This window comes from Hyperolius riggenbachi, chromosome 3 (genome assembly GCF_040937935.1).
Source record: "Hyperolius riggenbachi isolate aHypRig1 chromosome 3, aHypRig1.pri, whole genome shotgun sequence".
Taxonomy (NCBI): Eukaryota; Metazoa; Chordata; class Amphibia; order Anura; family Hyperoliidae; genus Hyperolius; species Hyperolius riggenbachi.
The window spans coordinates 354,430,558-354,449,533 of record NC_090648.1 but is presented as its reverse complement, the minus strand read 5'-3'; the positions used below and the strand labels follow the sequence as shown (position 1 = coordinate 354,449,533).

Here is an 18,976-nt window from a genome sequence, read left to right as displayed (position 1 = left end):
GGCCTTTATGGACCTCCTAAGCCAAGAATCTAGCTTGTATACAGGAGCCCACTGATCTCGCCTAAAGATTTGCCATCCAGCACCCGACTATCCCCCTAAGTGCATTGTCCTTCTACTCAGCACTCCAATCTGTGCAGCTTGTCATATCCCCTCCAGTGCAACAGACATGTTGTTAGCCTCTAGACCAGCGACGTGTCTGTGTGCACTCGGCTGTGAACTGTCGCCCAAGGGATAGAGTCCTGAGCCCTGCGGGTGACATTCCTCACATATACATAAGCAAGATAAATCAAAAGCATTTACATGACCAAATCCTTACCCAATTGGTAAACTGATCAGCAGCTAACGCAACATAACGTATCATAATATTTGACACTATGCTTTGCTCTTTAGGATCTTGGTGGATCAGTCATTTTTTATTAATAGCATGACATGGCTGATCGACACACTACATTTTATGGAATTCAATCAGAAAACAAATTGATTTACAATGAGGTGGAACATATGCAGAATTTATGAATAAGGATAAAGTTTTACTAACAACAAAATTAGAATGTGAGAAATTATAATGTATGTAAGGGGAGATCAAAAAGCGGACTGGCACTAGATCCTTGGTTGAACCACCGAGGGAACGGTGTAACCACTGTGCCTCTAGATTTGAGATCCAATATAGCAGCAACAAGAGAAAAGCTTCCGGGCACCAGTGGATAGCAGAAAAACACCTTTATTCCATCCTCAGTACAAAGATTAAAATTAGATGTTATAACCCAACAGTCTGTTTCGCAAAGTCTAGCTCTGCTTCCTCAGAGGCAAGAAAAAAAATTTTTCTTGCCTCTGAGGAAGCAGAGCTAGACTTTGCAAAACAGACTGTTAGGCTATAACATCTAATTTTAATCTTTGTACTGAGGATGGAATAAAGGTGTTTTTCTGCTATCCACTGGTGCCCGGAAGCTTTTCTCTTGTTGCTGAGAAATTATAATAGTTTACCAAATTTTGAAATTTTGCATGTGTAAATTGGTATTAGTAATCATTTTTTGATATATTTTCTGTACAGTGATGGGTAAAACGTTCTGTATAACAGTTACCTGTTAGGTGCTTGCTTATCTTCACCTTGGTGTTATGTTGTGTTGGGGTACTCCCCTTTATTAAATTTTGATACTCCTCCTGCACATATAAGACGACAGTTAGTAGAGTGCACAGTGTATCTCACAGATTCACTAATGGCAATAATCTGACAATATTGGCAGTTCATGTCATAACAATCTGCCATATTTATCTTACTGTTTAGGTTTCTTCTTAGTAAGTAGGGGTGAGATGTACCGTACATATACCATCCAATATATAATATCAATGCAGACATAAGCAGTGTGTAGGTGAAAAATTGCAAGGAACATATAAAATAGTATCAGTTAAGATATATATAAAGTAGGTGCTCGGTTAGTGTTCATCATATCACAACATTTAGGCTTAGTTTACCCTGAATCAGCTACAGGGCACATGCACATTGCTATAGAATTACAAATTTGTGTAATCAGATACTTTGTGTGCTGCAACGCTTGGTACCCGGTCACTAGTCGTTGGTAGCAGGGGCATAACAGGCGCAGTGTCCGGTAGCACATAGCTTGAGTCATGCTCTTACAATGGAATCTGACGCACTGCAATGGCAATGCATACATGTGCACAAGCATACATGTGCGCAATACATACAAGTTCAACAAACTGCAACGATAACTTACTTCATAATGCAACGCACTTAGTGTGACTGTACCCATAATGTATACGGTGCATCACATACTGTATATGATCAATGTTACAAGTTTTCTCCTGGGTGATATTTCCATATTATAAATAAAATGCATTTTAAGCCACCAGCAAGCAAGAAATGTATTACAAAAAAGATGAGATCTTAATGTGGAGGGAGGTGTCCCAATTGATTACAAACTCAAGATTAGAAAAACATATAAATGTTATTAATTATCCAAGCAAGAGTTCTGCAAACAACAGTGAAGATGCTGGATAGCAGATGCAAAACTGTGCATAGCATAGCAGAGGTGAAGACTTGCTGTACAGAGGTTGCTGCAGACAATTGTTGCTGATGTGATAACAATCCCACCGCAAACCACGGTATGGGGAACAATGGCCTCAATCACAGATGTACATCAACATTGACAGTCAATATTGTGCTGAACGATGAAAGGCACAAAAGCCCAAAGCAAGAAGCAAGAAATTAACTCAGAATCATTTTGACAGCACCTTTTCACCGATGTTTTTGTTACTTTTTCAATTGCAGAGCGCTGAAAAGTTATTTTAAACGGAAGATGAAAAACTATCTTCTTGGAGAAAACTTAGGAGAAAAGGTGAATAGGATCGGGCCCAATGTCTTTCTATAAAGAATTATAGTAGTGCATCAAATAAATTCTCTGATGCATGTTTTGTTGCACCAAACACATCTTACTCAACTGATACATATTTATAATATCCATATTATCACTTTGTAGGCCCGCTGTAATAAACAGGGTTCCTTGATATTACAGAGGAACATCAGTTTATCTTTCTTGTGTTTCTAAACAGGGTCTGACTTTGCCATATGTTTTAAATGTGAAAATATGTATGCTAACAGTTTCTTTTAATTTTGATATTGTATTCAGTTTTACAGTATTTGCTTTAAAAATAGGCAAGGCCAGATTTATAATGTTTCCACCCCTAGGTCAACTTTCCTATTGCCTTTCCATTCCATGTGCAGCTCCCTCTTCCATTGGTAACAACCTTGTACAGCAACTCCCCAGTTTCATGTGCTACTTTACATTTACAGCCTCCTCTTCCATATGCAGCAAACCACTTTTCAGCCGCCCGAGGCCCAGACTTATGTGGCCTTTCCAGGATCTTGCCCCTAAAGATAGGGCATTTCTGAGATGTCTGACGTCTCCATCAAGCATTTGTAAATCTTTTTGGAACCGTTAATACGGCATGCATTTTTACTTCCACTTACAGACATTGCAAAGACATATGATTAAAATATGTTATTACCTCCATAATATGAAGACTTTCATCCACATCAGTGTTCTCTTCAGAAACAGGACCTATGATCGAATCATCAAACTCCCACAAATAAATGTCTCCACACTCTGTAGCCATGATCAAGAGATCCATTTCATTACAGAAGAGTGACCTATCCAAAATACACAAATCTTTTTAAAGTTACTCTAATTCTAAATGAAAAAATAAAACATAGAGATAGTGCTGACTAATTCAGCATTGCTCTGCCTAGTGGTTTCCTAACTATTATCATCACTACCTAGTTCTGGCAGTCCTATCTTGCACAGGCTAACAACGCTAGTTGACTGGTTGCCTGACAATTTTGATCCTACCATTCCATTATTACATGTTACAACCTTTACAGCAACTTATCAGCTTGTATGTTTTCTTTGTCCAAGTTACAATTCCTGGAAGGCATTTAACCTCCTGAGCGGTATGGACGAGCTCAGCTCGTCCATCACCGCCGGAGGCTGCCGCTCAGGCCCTGCTGGGCCGATTTTTATCAAATAAAGTGCAGCACACGCAGCCGGCACTTTGCCAGCCGCGTGTGCTGCCTGATCGCCGCCGCTCTGCGGCGATTCGCCGCGAGCAGCGGCGAAAGAGGGCCCCCCTAGCCGCCTGAGCCCTGCGCAGCCGGAACAAAAAGTTCCGGCCAGCGCTAAGGGCTGGATCGGAGGCGGCTGACGTCAGGACGTCGGCTGACGTCCATGACGTCACTCCGCTCGTCGCCATGGCGACGATCTAAGCAAAACAAGGAAGGCCGCTCATTGCGGCCTTCCTTGTTTATTATGGGCGCCGGAGGCGATCGGAAGAACGCCTCCGGAGCGCCCTCTAGTGGGCTTTCATGCAGCCAACTTTCAGTTGGCTGCATGAAATAGTTTTTTTTTTAATTAAAAAAAAACCCTCCCGCAGCCTCCCTGGCGATCTCAATAGAACGCCGAGGAGGTTAAGCTATGCCTAATTAAGAAGTGAGTTCCCATTTTTTTATTGAAATATTTAATATTTTAGAATTAGATTGTTTTTTCTTTATTATAATGTACTTAAACTTTTCTAGACCTGGGGACTTCTAGCCTTAAAGAAAACCTGAACTGAAAATTAAAAGTCAAAACAAACATACACAAGTCATTCTTACCCCCCATGTAGTCCACTCCTCAGTCTCTTTCTCCTCTCCTGCGTCCTGTTTGTCAACTGTGATCAAGGGAATTCTCCGTCCTCCATTTTGAAAATGGCTTTTACCCCATAACAGCTTCCTGGTCAGCACACTGTTAAACTGTAACATCGCCCACTTGAGCCATAGGGAGACATAGACATTACTTGGCACATCATTTGTCCTCTCAGCTATAACTGACAGCAACTGATAAATAACTGACAGCAACTGATATATTTCAGTTCTGACAAAATGTTGTCAGAACTGGAAGGGATCATTGTCAGAAGGAAATGGTGAGCTTCTGAGAGGAACTGATGGCAAGGTAACTATGTAATGTTCATTTGAAGTTACCTCATGTGTTTATTTTAAATAATTTTACTCAGTAAATGTTCCCTTTAAGCCTGGTACACACTTTCAATTATCAACAGATGTAGAAAGTAGACAGCAGGCTGGCACTACAGTGTCTCACAGCTGAGCTGGTGCCGCTGGTGGTATAGTCAGTGCACCTTCCTTCTTGGCCAGTATGAAGCGTACTCTGGTGCTCTGGTTCATACTGTTCATACAAGTTATTAGCATAAGGAGATATACAGCAGAGAAACCGGCACTACTTCTTTGGCTTGTTTATTCAGTAACTTAAACATTAAAAACAGCTTGCAGTCATATACATATGCTGTATGAATCAGAAAGACATACCCTTAGTAGGAAGGTGGCGTGGTTAGATAGTTGGTAAGCGGTGGGTGCTCGGGTGCTGTTTGCCTTATGACTGTTTCGCGCTAGTGTGCGCTTCCACGGAGGCTGCAACCTACAGCCTCCGTGGAAGCGCACACTATCGCGAAATGGCCGTAAGGCAAACAGCACCCGAGCACCCACTGCTTACCAATTATCTAACCACGCCACCTTCCTACTAAGGGTATGTCTTTCTAATTCATACAGCATATGCACACTTTCAATTATTGGCCAATCAATCACTGACCAATTTTACCATCTCCATGCAGTATGAGGGTCAACAGATATTGAATTCTATGAGCAGGATGTATAGGTAAACCCTCATACTACATGGACGTGGTAAAATTGGTCAGTGATTGGTCAATCATAATTGAAAGTGTGTACCAGGCGTTAAGCCTGGTGCACACATCCAATTTTATTTGGCCAATCAGAGGCCAATTTACCACCTCCACCTATAGTAGGTAAACTCTTCTACTAGATAAAAGTGGTAAAATTTGCCAATCATTGGCCAACCAAAATTAGATGTGTTTACTAGGGTTTAGGCCTGGCACACACTTTCAGTTATGATTGGCTGGCCATTTACTGACCAATTTTACCACCTTCGTGTAGTATGAGGGTTTAGCTACACAATCTGCTCATAGTATTTAATATCTGTTGACCCTCATATTGCATAGAGGTGATACAATTGTCCTACACTAAATGATTGTCTACAGATATTGCTGGCTTGTGGAGGTGAATATTGACGGTAAAGCTTGATACACACTTTTAATTGTCATTGGCAAATCACTGACTAATTTTGCCTCCTCCATGTAGTATGAGGGTCAACAGATATTGAACACTATCAGCAGATTGTGAAGGTAAACCCTCATACTAAAAGGAGGTGGTAAATTTGGTCAGTGATTGGCCAACCATAATTGAAAAAGTGTACCAGGCTTTAGGGTGCATACACACATCCAGGTTTGATTGGCCAATCACTGTCCAATTTTGCCACCTCTATGTAGTATGAGGGCCAACAGACTTTGAATACGATGAACAGATTGGGTAGGTACAAAAAGAGAAACACAGAGAGCCCAATATAGTGTAGTATGTATTGGATTTAATGGATAGTGTAAGTAAGTAAATTGATATTCACAAACCAGGGTTACCCGATAGGCAACCACTGTAAATGCAGGTGGGGAGATTAAGACCTGTACCCACTCAAGATTAAGAAGTCGCTCTCTGTAGATCGGAAAGAATGGGGTATATCACACCTCCACCAGGGGTGGACACAGGTATCGCAGGAATTGAACAGAGGCGCCAACAGGATAAAATATGCTAAAAACTTTAAAGTTGCTAAGGAGACAGTGGTGGACTTACCTCCTCAAAGCAGACATGAAACTGTCAATTTTCAAAGGTTTAGATTTATTAATATACTCCAGAAAACAGAGGCGCTAGGCTGAGACATAGTCACTTGTTGCTGTATGCTCTATCCCCTATTGCCTGATGAAGCGGGGCCACACCTGCGAAACGCGTTGCAACTGTTTTCTGGAGTATATTAATAAATCTAAACCTTTGAAAACTTACAGGTTCATGTCTGCTTTGAGGAGGTAAGTCCACCACTGCCTCCTCAGCAATTTTAAAGTTTTAAAGGGGCAGTATTGCGAAAATAGTCCTTTTTACTTCATTACATATAAGTTATGTACAAGTGTAGTAATACTTTAAACACGTTTAGTGGCTGAACAAATGTAATTAGTACACTGGCATTACCTATTTGAAGCAAGGGAGCCACGTCAGAAGAAACATTTACTGACACCTATTTAGACAATACCATTATGCTGTAGGAGGCAGCTAAATCAGCTGTTTGGGGTGGCATTATATTTCCCCCTTGAGACGTTAGAAATAGGAACCTCCACCTTGTAACTGCACTCTCGTGCAGTTCCCCCAGCTCATGTGAGCCGCGTGACGTCACCGCACTTCACAGATCCTAATGCTGCCTGCCGAGGCCCCTTCACTGCTGCTGGCAAGGACACGGACACCTATTGCTGTCTGTCGCTGTGGTTACCAGCTTTCAGCTTTGCGCAGCATTGTGGCAGCAGCACGGAGCAGCCAGGAGTTTAGCCTACAACTCCTGGCTGCTCCGTGCTGCTGCCACAATGCTGCGCAGAGCTGAAAGCTGGTAACCACAGCAACGGACAGCAATAGGTGTCCGTGTCCTTGCCAGCAGCGGTGAAGGGGCCTCGGCAGGCAGCATTAGGATCTGTGAAGTGCGGTGACGTCACGCGGCTCACATGAGCTGGGGGAACTGCACGAGAGTGCAGTTACAAGGTGGAGGATCCTATTTCTAACGTCTCAAGGGGGAAATATAATGCCACCCCAAACAGCTGATTTAGCTGCCTCCTACAGCATAATGGTATTGTCTAAATCGGCGTCAGTAAATGTTTCTTCTGACGTGGCTCCCTTGCTTCAAATAGGTAATGCCAGTGTACTAATTACATTTGTTCAGCCACTAAACGTGTTTAAAGTATTACTCCACTTGTACATAACTTATATGTAATGAAGTAAAAAGGACTATTTTCGCAATACTGCCCCTTTAAGCATATTTTATCCTGTTGGTGCCTCTGTTCAATTCCTGAGATTGGGTAGGTAAGCTGTCATACTAATGGAGGTGATAAAATTGGCCAATCTTTTGCTAATCAAAATTGGATGTGAGTATACACCCTTATAATGCAGAAGTTCTACTAATATAAATCAAACATCTCTGTGATTTACTCAGGCTTATGGATTTTCATATCTTGTTTTACTGAGTTACAAAATTCTATATTCTTACCCCTCTGAGTGATTGTTTACATGCAGCGACATTTCTTACTTTATTCACGGAGTTTGCTTTGAGACTGATTTTTGTCTTTTTAATATTTGTTTTCTATTCTTTCCTTGTACCAATCTTCTGTGAGTTCTTTCATCACCACCCCTGAGTATATGGCTAATTTCTAGATCCATCAGTTTTAGTATTAGTTGTTCTAAGATTGCTGCATTTTTTTGTGCTATATCACTTGGTGGGAGCCATAAAAGATTGAGGAGGAGTCCCTGGAGGTATATAATCGTGAGTCTAAAGAAATACTGAAATCCTCTCCCAAACTAGATCTCCCTCAATAACATCTTCCATAAGGTGCATCCATTTTGCTATGCCTGTTATTGATTTGTGAGGTGTTTATTTACTATAGTGTATCCATGTCCTAACACCTCTATTCATTTTCTTAAATATCTACCCTCTTGATCTTTCTTAGATCAGCCAACTTAAAGGATAAGGATCTATAAATAACAATAGCTATGCTGGATTTGGTGTCTGGGCAGGTTTCCAGGTACTATGTTGGGGAATAGTGAGATCCTGTCTCTTTGGGAATGTGCTCTTATTGAAATGTGCTTCTTCTAATTGTAATGCGTGAACTTTTTCTGTGTGAGCTGACTGAAAGGTCTGTGACCCTATCCTAGGGCAAATTAACCATTTTACATTAAACCAGCATATTTTTATAGTCACGTCAGGTTGTGTCAAATCTTACTAATAAGTTCACTTTCCTTTTCCCTTATCCAGGCTCACCATCCTCTTTCCCTGCCCCTCTCCCACCTCCCATTCCAAGGGTAAACTAAACAAAGAGGCATTTATCATAGAACAGGGCAGAAAAAATAGAAATAAGAATAGTATAAACAAAAAACCTTCTATTGAAGTCTTAATTCAGTTTCAATAGTGAAGAAAATGGGTAATCACCTCAATAGAGGGAAGCCTCTGGATAATCCAAAAGGCTCCCCCTGTCCTCCTCCACCGGTCCGTTCCAGCGCTGTGTCCTCCCGACAACTATTGACAAGCCCTTGTTGGCGGCTTGCACCTGTACAGTAGCACACATTCGATTGAGCTTGGCTTTTCCCGCTAAAGTCCAAGTGGGTCTGTGCTACTGCGCAGTACAGCCACACTCGTTCTTGTGCATGAGCGCACCTGCGAGCTTCGGGGATCCCATCCCTGGATCGGTGGTTGAGAGGATGCTGTGGGAAGTCTCTGGGAGATCCAGAGGCTTCCCTTTACCAAGGTAAGTATCTGATTTGTTAACCAAATAATTCTCACAGGTTTATTTTAAAATTCCAGCCATTAGGGGTGTTCGTGAGTCAATCTGTGGTTTGGGGAACATAGGACAAGGCCACTGTTTGAAATATATTTTGCATTTAGATAACTCATGTCTTCAAAACAATATTTGCTTTAAAATGTAATTTTCTTCAAGCTATACAGCCTTCTTACTTGGATTAAAGAGACACTGAAGCGAAAAAAAAAATATGATATAGTGAATTGGTTGTGTACTATGAATAATTACTAGAAGATTAGCAGAAAAGAAAATATTCTCATACTTTTATTTTCAGGTATATAGTGTTTTTTCTAACATTGCATCATTCTATAATATGTGCACATTACACAACACTCAGCATTCAAAATGAGTCTTTCAGAGCAGTCTGTGAAGTAATGACCTCTCCTCTAGCAGAGAAAAAGTAAATAGTCCAGGAACAGTTGAGATAATAAAAGTCAGATAACATCCCTCTCCACGACTAACTTAGTCGGAGAGCTTAATGGCTTGTTTGCATAGAGATAACAATTGGAGTTTCTCAACTCTTCCTGTACTGGAAACAATTACACTGATGTATCTGATCTTAATGTTTTATTTCTTAGCTGTGCTACACATACAAATCATAATATCATTTTTTTTCGCTTCAGTGTCTCTTTAACTAATGTCATAACTCGTCACCTCTAGCTCCATCCTATAGCCTTTTCAGTTCCCTATATTCTTTACAGTCCAGATTTATAAAATGATGTGAACATTTTTACACTCACATCTGACTTTGTAAGTGAAAAGGAATTCAGCTTTTTATAAAATCTTACAAGAGCTATGATATTTCTATGAATAAACTAATATAATATCAGTCCCTTAATGTTTTGTTTCCATATACCTTTGCAGCACATAACAAGGAACAAAGTGGTAAAAAGAGACCTTGATTGCCTAAACTTTGATCAAATATTTTAGAGAATGTTAACACCTATTGATTGCTGGGAACGAAAAAAGGTAATATGTGTAGTAAGTGAGAAGAAGGCAGCAGGAGAAGACTTTTGAGAAATCAGGACCAGTGCGCAGAGGCATAACTAGAAGATATAGGGTCCCATAATCCAGAGGGGTAACTACAAGTTATGGGGTCCCATAATCCAGAGGGGTAACTACAAGTTATGGGGTCCCATAATCCAGAGGGGTAACCACAAGTTATGGGGGCCCATAATCCAGAGGGGTAACTACAAGTTATGGGGTCCCATAATGCAGAGGCATAACTACAAGTTATGGGGTCCCATAATCCAGAGGGGTAACTACAAGTTATGGGGTCCCATAATGCAGAGGGGTAACTACAAGTTATGGGGTCCCATAATGCAGAGGCATAACTACAAGTTATGGGGTCCCATAATGCAGAGGCATAACTACAAGTTATAGGGTCCCATAATGCAGAGGCATAACTACAAGACATCTGCTCCCATAATGCAGAAGGATAACTACAAGTTATGGGGTCCCATAATGCAGAGGCATAACTACAAGTTATGGGGTCCCATAATGCAGAGGCATAACTACAAGTTATGGGGTCCCATAATGCAGAGGGGTAACTACAAGTTATGGGGTCCCATAATGCAGAGGCATAACTACAAGTTATGGGGTCCCATAATGCAGAGGCATAACTACAAGTTATAAAGTTATAGGGTCCCATAATGCAGAGGCATAACTACAAGACATCTGCTCCCATAATGCAGAAGGATAACTACAAGTTATGGGGTCCCATAATGCAGAGGCATAACTACAAGACATCTGCTCCCATAATGCAGAAGGATAACTACAAGTTATGGGGTCCCATAATGCAGAGGCATAACTACAAGTTATGGGGTCCCATAATGCAGAGGGGTAACTACAAGATATGGAGTCCCATAATGCAGAGGCATAACTACAAGATATGGAGTCCCATAATGCAGAGGGGTAACTACAAGATATGGAGTCCCATAATGCAGAGGCATAACTACAAGATATGGGGTCCCATAATGCAGAGGGGTAACTACAAGATATGGGGTCCCATAATGCAGAGGGGTAACTACAAGATATGGGGTCCCATAATGCAGAGGGGTAACTACAAGATATGGGGTCCCATAATGCAGAGGCATAACTACAAGTTATGGGGTCCCATAATGCAGAGGCATAACTACAAGATATGGGATTCCATAACAAATTCATGGGATGCCAAAGCTTTGACACACATGGAACATTGTGCCGTCCTTTACCTAGAGATGTGAGTGGATGCATGCATATAGCATTTGGACACAAAAACATGTGATCTGCAGGGGAACGTTGTTGAGGTGTGTTAGCAAGGAAAAAACAATGAGTTTCACTTACTTGGGGCTCCTACCAGCCCCATGCAGCCATCCTGTGCCCTCGTAGTTTCCTCGCACGTGTTGGAGGTGGAATGAAAATTTACGCATTGCACCTCCGTGTAAAAATGTATGTGTTAATGTCCACGATAGCTTTCTGCACCAGCGGGATTGCGTGCAAATGTACGCGTGGCGGCCCGCCGACTCTGAGTCGGCAAAAAGAAAACTAACTGGTGGCGGGGGACCGGAGCAGCAGTGAGTGACTACGAGGGCACAGGATGGCTGCATGGGGCTGGTAGAAGCCCCAGGTAAGTGAAACTCATTTTTTGGGGGGTTTAGGTTTCCTACAGGAGCACCATTCTGTGATCAGTGATGTCACTTCCTCCATCAGATTTAAGCAGGGGCAGACATTTTTGGTAAAATGTGGTGTGAGTTGCTGTCAGCCAGGCCTCTAGACACTTGCCAGGCCAAATGCATCTGCCGAGGTTGCCTTGTGGATAATGCATTTCTGGTATTTAGGTAAGGTACAAGTGTCTAACAGATAAAGGTTTGAAAACAGAAAAGCAAAGACAAGCTGGACACTCTGCCTCTGGGCCTCATGACATCAGCTATGGTTATTGTTGTGCTCTGTCAGTGTGTATTCTGCATATTTGCTTTGGAAGATATAGAATACTGGAAATCCCACACTTACTTTGTGTAGCCACAACACTTCAGTTCACTAGTTGTCCTGGTATTGTTCAGCATGATTCCTTTTCTTAGCACCCCAGCTGTTCGTGGCCGCTGAAGCCTTGACTGTGGCCTCTTTGTCTGGTTTGTGGTCAGTTTCGGTTGTAGACAACGCAACCCTCTTCTTTCAGGCCTGGTATCCTCCATGTGGTATGTCTCTTTGCTTTGGAGAATACACTTGAAATATCATCATTTAAATGTATGTAATAACACCATACAAACTGGCATGGCAATTGGCAAAATTCTGTGACCCATTTTAGTCCTAATAACCACATCTAGTTGTTTCAGTTACAGTATCCCACTCTCATTGATCATTTGCTTCAAAAGACTTTTATCTCACATGTGTGCGCAGCTTCAACTACAGTTCTCCACTACTTACCTCATTGGCTGAATTAAGATTGCACAGCCTGACTCCTTCATTTCTAATTACAGACTTGATGGGAATTATGTATGGACAGCAACACCATAAAGTATTTGCCTTAATAATAATGTGCATTGCTGTCTGGAGATGGAAGAGCACACTTGTAGCTTTATTTTTACAGATTGACAGTAGTCTTGGGGCACACAAGCAACTCTATGCAAGAGATTTGCAGCCAGATCTACTACACGTCTGTTTAACTACAGATTGTTGCCATGCAAGGGTGTAACAATAGCCTTCACAAACCCTGCAATCATGGGGAAAGGGTTGTTTCCCGGGAGCTGTGGGGGCTCACCCCTCCTCCCTCTCCCCACCTGCATGCAGATTAGCGCAGGGATGGTGTAATATTTACCTGATTACAGCGCTATGGATCATTTCCATTAATCACAGCCGCCCACTCTTTGCTGCCATTCGCTGGCTCGTAATCATATGCCCAATGCGAGCCACGTGATCAGGAGCTGGCAAATAGCAGCAGAGAGTGTGAGGCATGGAAGAGGCCTGCAGTGCTGGAAGCAGGTAAATATTACAACATTCTCTGCACTACTTAGCTTTGGTGTTGAGGCAAAGTGTGTGCCCATGAAAAATTGTAACTGGAGAAAATTGTAGCTGGAGATTTTTGATGTAGCCCTAGCAGTAATTATTATTTGGATGGACTCTTATAGTACATACCTATAAGTATATGGAGACAGATCATTTATTTTCCACTTTTCTACCACCCCACCACTGTCACCAGTGAAAAGGAAGAGGAGTTTCTTTCCAGCTGAAAAATTGTAAAAAATACACAATGAATTAATCATTTCCCACATATTAAACAGGCAACCAAACAAATTCTACATTCACTTTTAAAGAACATTTCTACAAAGTGTTATTGGTCTGCACATTAAATAGGAATAGCATGTTTAATGTTTAACTAATAAAGTTATATTGTCTTTAAAAAATTATCGATTGCAAAACTTCTGAAAATTCTTCATAACCCGTCTTTAATGAGCATTCTGGCCAATGCCTCTGAATTAGTCAGAGGGAGGACTAGAGAGACAGATTGCTTGACTGGCAGACCCAAAAATAACATTTACCTTCAAGGGAACCTGGAGTGAGAGGGATATGCAGACTAATATATTTATTTATTTTTAAACAATACCAGTTGTTTGGCTGTCCTGCTGATCCTCTGCCTCTAATACTTTTAGCCATAGACCCTGGAAAAGTATGCAAATCAGATGTTTCTGACTGAAGTCTGACTAGATTAGCCACATGCTTGTTTCGGGTGTGGTATTCAGATACTACTGCAGCCACAAAGATTAGTGGGACTGCCAGGCAATTGGTATTGTTTCAAAGGAACTAAATATGGCAGCCTCCTATACCTCTCACTTTAGGTTCCTTTCAGGGAGCAATAAAATGGCCCGACTCTGCCTTGGAAACATGCTTGTATTTGTTAGCACAGAAGGAGGTGAAATGCCATTAAACTCATCTCATGCAACACAATCTTTTCAGGGATCGATACAGCATTTTAAAATAATCTGTCACAACAAATATAAGAAAATGTAAAGAGCTGCAAATATTGGCATGACTTGGGGAATACTTGCATTTAATTCATTTTACATCATGATAGTCCTCTTTAAAATGTAATTTTCCATATTGGTTACTTTGAGGGTTCTTTGAGGACTTTGCAGGGGTTCCTCTGCATTTTTTTCCTCTGGTAACATCGACCTCAGCTAGCAGAATGGGAGGCTTTCAAAACTACCTCTCTGCTTCCTGTGTCCTCTTATCAAACTTTTATGAGGTATTACCACCATGGTACAAAGGTTGAGAAAGGCTGCTTTAAATCAACACAGAAGACTTAGATGACTAGTGTCAGTCTAATGTAGTTATGGCAAAAACAAAACATTATTTACAGGTTCTCTACTGTAAACAGCTGGATTATTGCTATGATTTACTGTATACTTTTGCTTGCTGCCCTATTGCCTGAAAATGTCGGAGAAAGACCTGTCTTACTAGCCTTCAGATTATCTAGGCACACTGCTGTTGTCAGTATCAACAGAATAATTTTAAATTGCAGTTCAGTAAAGCAACCACAAGATGTCACTGTCTGTATAATGATGTGAAGATCTCTATGGTATTTTGATTTCCTGTATTCACTCTGTTGTAAGTAAGCTGTATTACCTCTTGGTGGTGTATGTTTTATCTCTGCATATTTCTCTTCAGTTAAATATTACTTACTGTATGACAGACACTCCAGTGGGTGTTTAGTGTGTAACACAGTGGCACAGCCTGTGCTGAGATATTTCCACACTACGACTTGATTGTTCCTACTGGATCCTAGAGAAAAGAATAAATAATTGATATGAATTATTTATATTTACTGCAAGTAAAAATTAGGTCATAATTATGGGCGACTTCAACTTTCCAGACATTGACTGGAGTATTGAGGCTACCCATTCTGGTAAAAGCAGCAGATTTCTGGCAGCACTACAGGACAATTACTTGACTCAAATGGTAACGGAACCAACTAGGGGGAATGCATTACTGGATCTGATCCAGGGGCGTAACAATAGACCCTGCAAGGGATGCAGCCGCATGGCGGCCCAGAAGCCAAAGGGGGCCCTGTACTGAGAGACTGACAACTATAAGCATGGAGAGAAAAAGCTTTCTGCTCTCTGCACAATAATAAATCATACAAAGTTTTGTAGACAATGATTTGTAGACAGTCCCTATTCAGTGTGTAGGGGAGGGGGCCCCAACCAAACCTTTTGCAGGGGGGCCCAGTGATTTCTAGTTACGCCCCTGATCTCATCATTTCTAATAGACCAGATAGTGTATCAAATGTGCAGGTTCAAGAACATTTGGGAAATAGTGATCACAACATGATAACGTTTGATCTGGTGACTGATAGGCCACAGGGCAGCGGAACTACTAAAACTATGAATTTTAGAAAAGCAAAGTTCAATCAAATTAGGCAGGCACTAAGTTTGGTGAACTGGGATAATGTACTACAAGGGGAGGACACTGAAGGGAAATGGCAAGCTTATAAACTTATACTCAATCAATATTGTAGTATGTATATCCCATATGGAAACAAAATATCTAGGAATAAAAAAAGGCCTCTATGGATGAATAGAAAGGTTAGAGATAAAATGAAGAGGAAAAAGAATGCCTATAAGGTCCTAAAACAGAAGGGGACCGAGGCTGCACTAATCAATTATAAGTAGTGCAATAAAAATTGTAAAAAATAAATTAGGCTGGCAAAGATCGAAGCTGAAAATCAAATCACTAGGGATATCAAATCTAACCCAAAAACGTTTTACAAGTACATCAACTCTAAAAAAAAAAGAAAGGTTGACTGTATAGAACTCCTAAAGGATGAGGGTGGGAACCCAATGGTGGATGACCAATGTAAGGCAAAGTTATTAAATGCTTTCTTTGCTTCTGTCTTCACAAGGGAAACAGCACCGTCGCAAAGTACAGAGGCAGAAGAGTCTCAATCTTCTAACTGTAATATTAAATACTTAACGCAGTGAAGGCAAGACTAAATAAATTAAAAATAGACAAGGCACCTGGCCCGGATGGCATGCATCCTCGGGTCCTAAGGGAATTACCTAAGTTCAGTTATAGATAAACCCCTTTATCTTATCTTTTGTGACTCTCTTTCAACTAGCAGAGTCCCAGTGGATTGGCGTACAGCCCACGTTTTCCCATTATTTAAGAAGGGCAAAAAAATCAGATCCAGGAAATTATAGACCTGTAAGCTTAACGTCAGTTGTATGCAAACTATTTGCTATTTGAGGGGTTACTAGGAGATACTATACATGACTTCATAGTAGAAAATAATCTTATTTCTCAGCATCAACATGGGTTTACTAAAGACAGGTCCTGTTTGACTAACATGCTCAGCTTTTATAAGGTAGTGAATGCTAATATGGATATTGGGAATGCTGTAGATGTGATATACTTGGACTTTGCAAAGGCCTTCGACACTGTTCCCCACAAAAGTCTGGTGCAAAAGTTGAGGATGCAAGGACTGGGGAAGAGTCTGTGTGCATGGATAGGGAACTGGCTAATGGACAGAAAACAAAGAGTTGTGGTCAATGGATCGTACTCAAAATGGGAGACTGTTAGCAGTGGGGAACCACAGGGGTCTGTACTGGGTCCAGTGCTCTTCAATGTATTTATTAATGACCTAGTAGATGCAGTAGTAGCAATGTTGCTATTTTTGCAGATGATACAAAATTGTGCAGAATCATCAACTCACAGGAAGATAGTGTCATATTGCAACAGGATCTGGATAGGATGGCTATATGGGCACATACATGGCAGATGAAATTCAATGTTGAAAAATGTAAAGTCATGCATTTTGGTCGTACCAATGGTCTAGCACCATACAATATAAATGGGATACAGTTGGGGACATCGAACTTGGAGAAGGACTTAGGAGTACTCATCGACAACAAGTTAAACAATCGTACTCAATGCCAAGCCGCTGCAGCTAAAGCTAACAAAATTTTGGGATGCATTAAACGGGAAATAAAAACTCGAGATGCTAGCATAATATTGCCCCTGTTTAACTCTCTAGTAAGGCCACATCTGGAATATGGAATTCAGTTCTGGGCACCACATTACAAAAAAAGATATTGCAGTTTTAGAGCAGGTGCAGAGACGAGCAACAAAATTGATAAGTGGGATGGAAGGTCTCACTTACCAAGAAAGGTTAGATAAACTGGGTTTATTTAGTCTAGAGAAAAGACGCCTTAGAGGGGATCTAATTAACATGTATAAATACATCAGAGGGCAATATAATAGCTTGGTGGATGAGCTTTTTGTCCCTAGGCTTTCTCAAAGGACTAGAGGACATGATCTGCGCATGGAGGAAAAACGTTTTAGCCATTTATTTAGGAAAGGGTTCTTTACAGTAAGAGTGAATAAGATGTGGAATGCACTGCCACAGGAAGTCGTTATGGCAAACTCTATACCTGCATTTAAAGCGGGCTTAGATGCTTTCCTTGCGTTGAAAGACATCCATGGCTACAATTACTAGGTAATGCCTAATGATGTTGATCCAGGGATTTTATCTGATTGCCATCTGGAGTTGGCAAGGAACTTTTCCCTTTTGGGGCTAATTGGACCATGCCTTGTAAGGGTTTTTTTCTCTTTCCTCTGGATCAACAGGGATATGTGAGGGAGCAGGCTGGTGTTGTACTTTATACTGGTTGAACTCGATGGACGTGTGTCTTTATTCAACCAAAATAACTATGTAACTATGTAACAGTATTGCACGATGTTAGCTATACGTGAAAGACAAAAGCTTAGAATAAGGATGATAATATTTATTGGATTACTCAAAAAAATAAATCGGTAAGCTTTCAAATTTTCATCAGACTCCCATCCTAAGTACTGAAAGCACAACTTATATACACTTGCACATCAGAAGACTGTATAGAGATTGTTTCTTACACATATTAATGTCATCAAGGTGCTGTATAGGCATGGCCGAACATCACAAACGGCCGTTTGCGAATTTTACCGCAAAATTTTGTGCACGATCCTTGCACTCCTGCGCCAGTAACAAAACCTGCTTCACCATCTGTTCTGCTCTAATGACTCGCATATAAGCTGAGGGGTAATTTTTCAGCACAAATTTTTTGTGCTGAAAAATTAGGCTTATACGCAAGTATATAAGGTAAATGAAAGATACTGTATCAGCCTATCAGTAGTGTAAATTTACATATATCAAATGAAAGGGCAGTTAATTTCATGTCGGAGTTTCCAGGTGGTCAGTACGTAGTGCGTAATGACCACTTAGAAACCCATTGGAACTTGCACCTAAATTTTTTTAAATGTAACTTTTTTAATGTCCAAATCACTGGTAAATTTGCCAGGGATCCGTATACAGCAATATTCGTGTACAGCGATCCCTGACGAATATTGCTGTATACGGATCCCTGGCAAATTTACCTGTGATTTGGCCATTAAAAAGTTACACTTAAAAAAAAATGTACGTGGGGTCTCCTTTTCCAAGCCTCTTTAACCCAGGGCTGGGCCGAGGCATAGGCTGGAGAGGCTCCAGCCTCAGGGCACAGTGTAGGAGGGGGCGCACAATTCATTCAGCTGTCATTCCTAATTGTGTTTGAAGCAGAAAGAAATAAGAAAAGGGGATTCATGGCAGTGACTGCAAGCCAGATAACTAGATATTAAGGTGTTGGGGAGGTTGTGGGCCCTGTGGCACTTCTTAGTCCAATAGCAATCAGTGTGTGATGGCTGAGGTGGGAGGGATGGAGGGGCGCACTTTGGTGTCTCAGCCTTGGGTGCTGGAGGACCTTGTCCCAGCTCTACTTTAACCCATTGTTACCCATGCAGGCTGGGATAGCCAGATTGTGGAGCCTGGATCGTATGGGGCTGATCTATACCACCACCACATTGTTCATGGTATGGGGGGGCTCTGGAAGAGATTGGCAGCCAAGCCTTCAGGTGTGTGATTCAGACATTGCTGGTGCAAGAAAGATCAGCAGGACTGCCAGGCAACTGTTTA

At 41.3% G+C, this 18,976-nt stretch overlaps 1 protein-coding gene across 3 annotated transcripts in view; it reads right to left on the bottom strand.

Moving 5' to 3' along the window:
• The window catches only part of LOC137563961 (uncharacterized WD repeat-containing protein alr2800-like), a 50,983-nt gene that overhangs the window by 13,522 nt on the left and 18,485 nt on the right, over positions 1–18,976 (bottom strand). For all 3 annotated transcript variants that reach the window (XM_068277098.1, XM_068277100.1, XM_068277099.1), the window contains 5 exons: positions 14,674–14,772; positions 13,129–13,219; positions 12,007–12,204; positions 3,025–3,166; positions 1,083–1,161 (listed from right to left, as the gene is read on the bottom strand). In XM_068277098.1, coding sequence (XP_068133199.1) covers positions 1,083–1,161; positions 3,025–3,166; positions 12,007–12,204; positions 13,129–13,219; positions 14,674–14,772 — 609 coding nt within the window. The remainder of the gene's footprint in view (positions 1–1,082; positions 1,162–3,024; positions 3,167–12,006; positions 12,205–13,128; positions 13,220–14,673; positions 14,773–18,976) is intronic.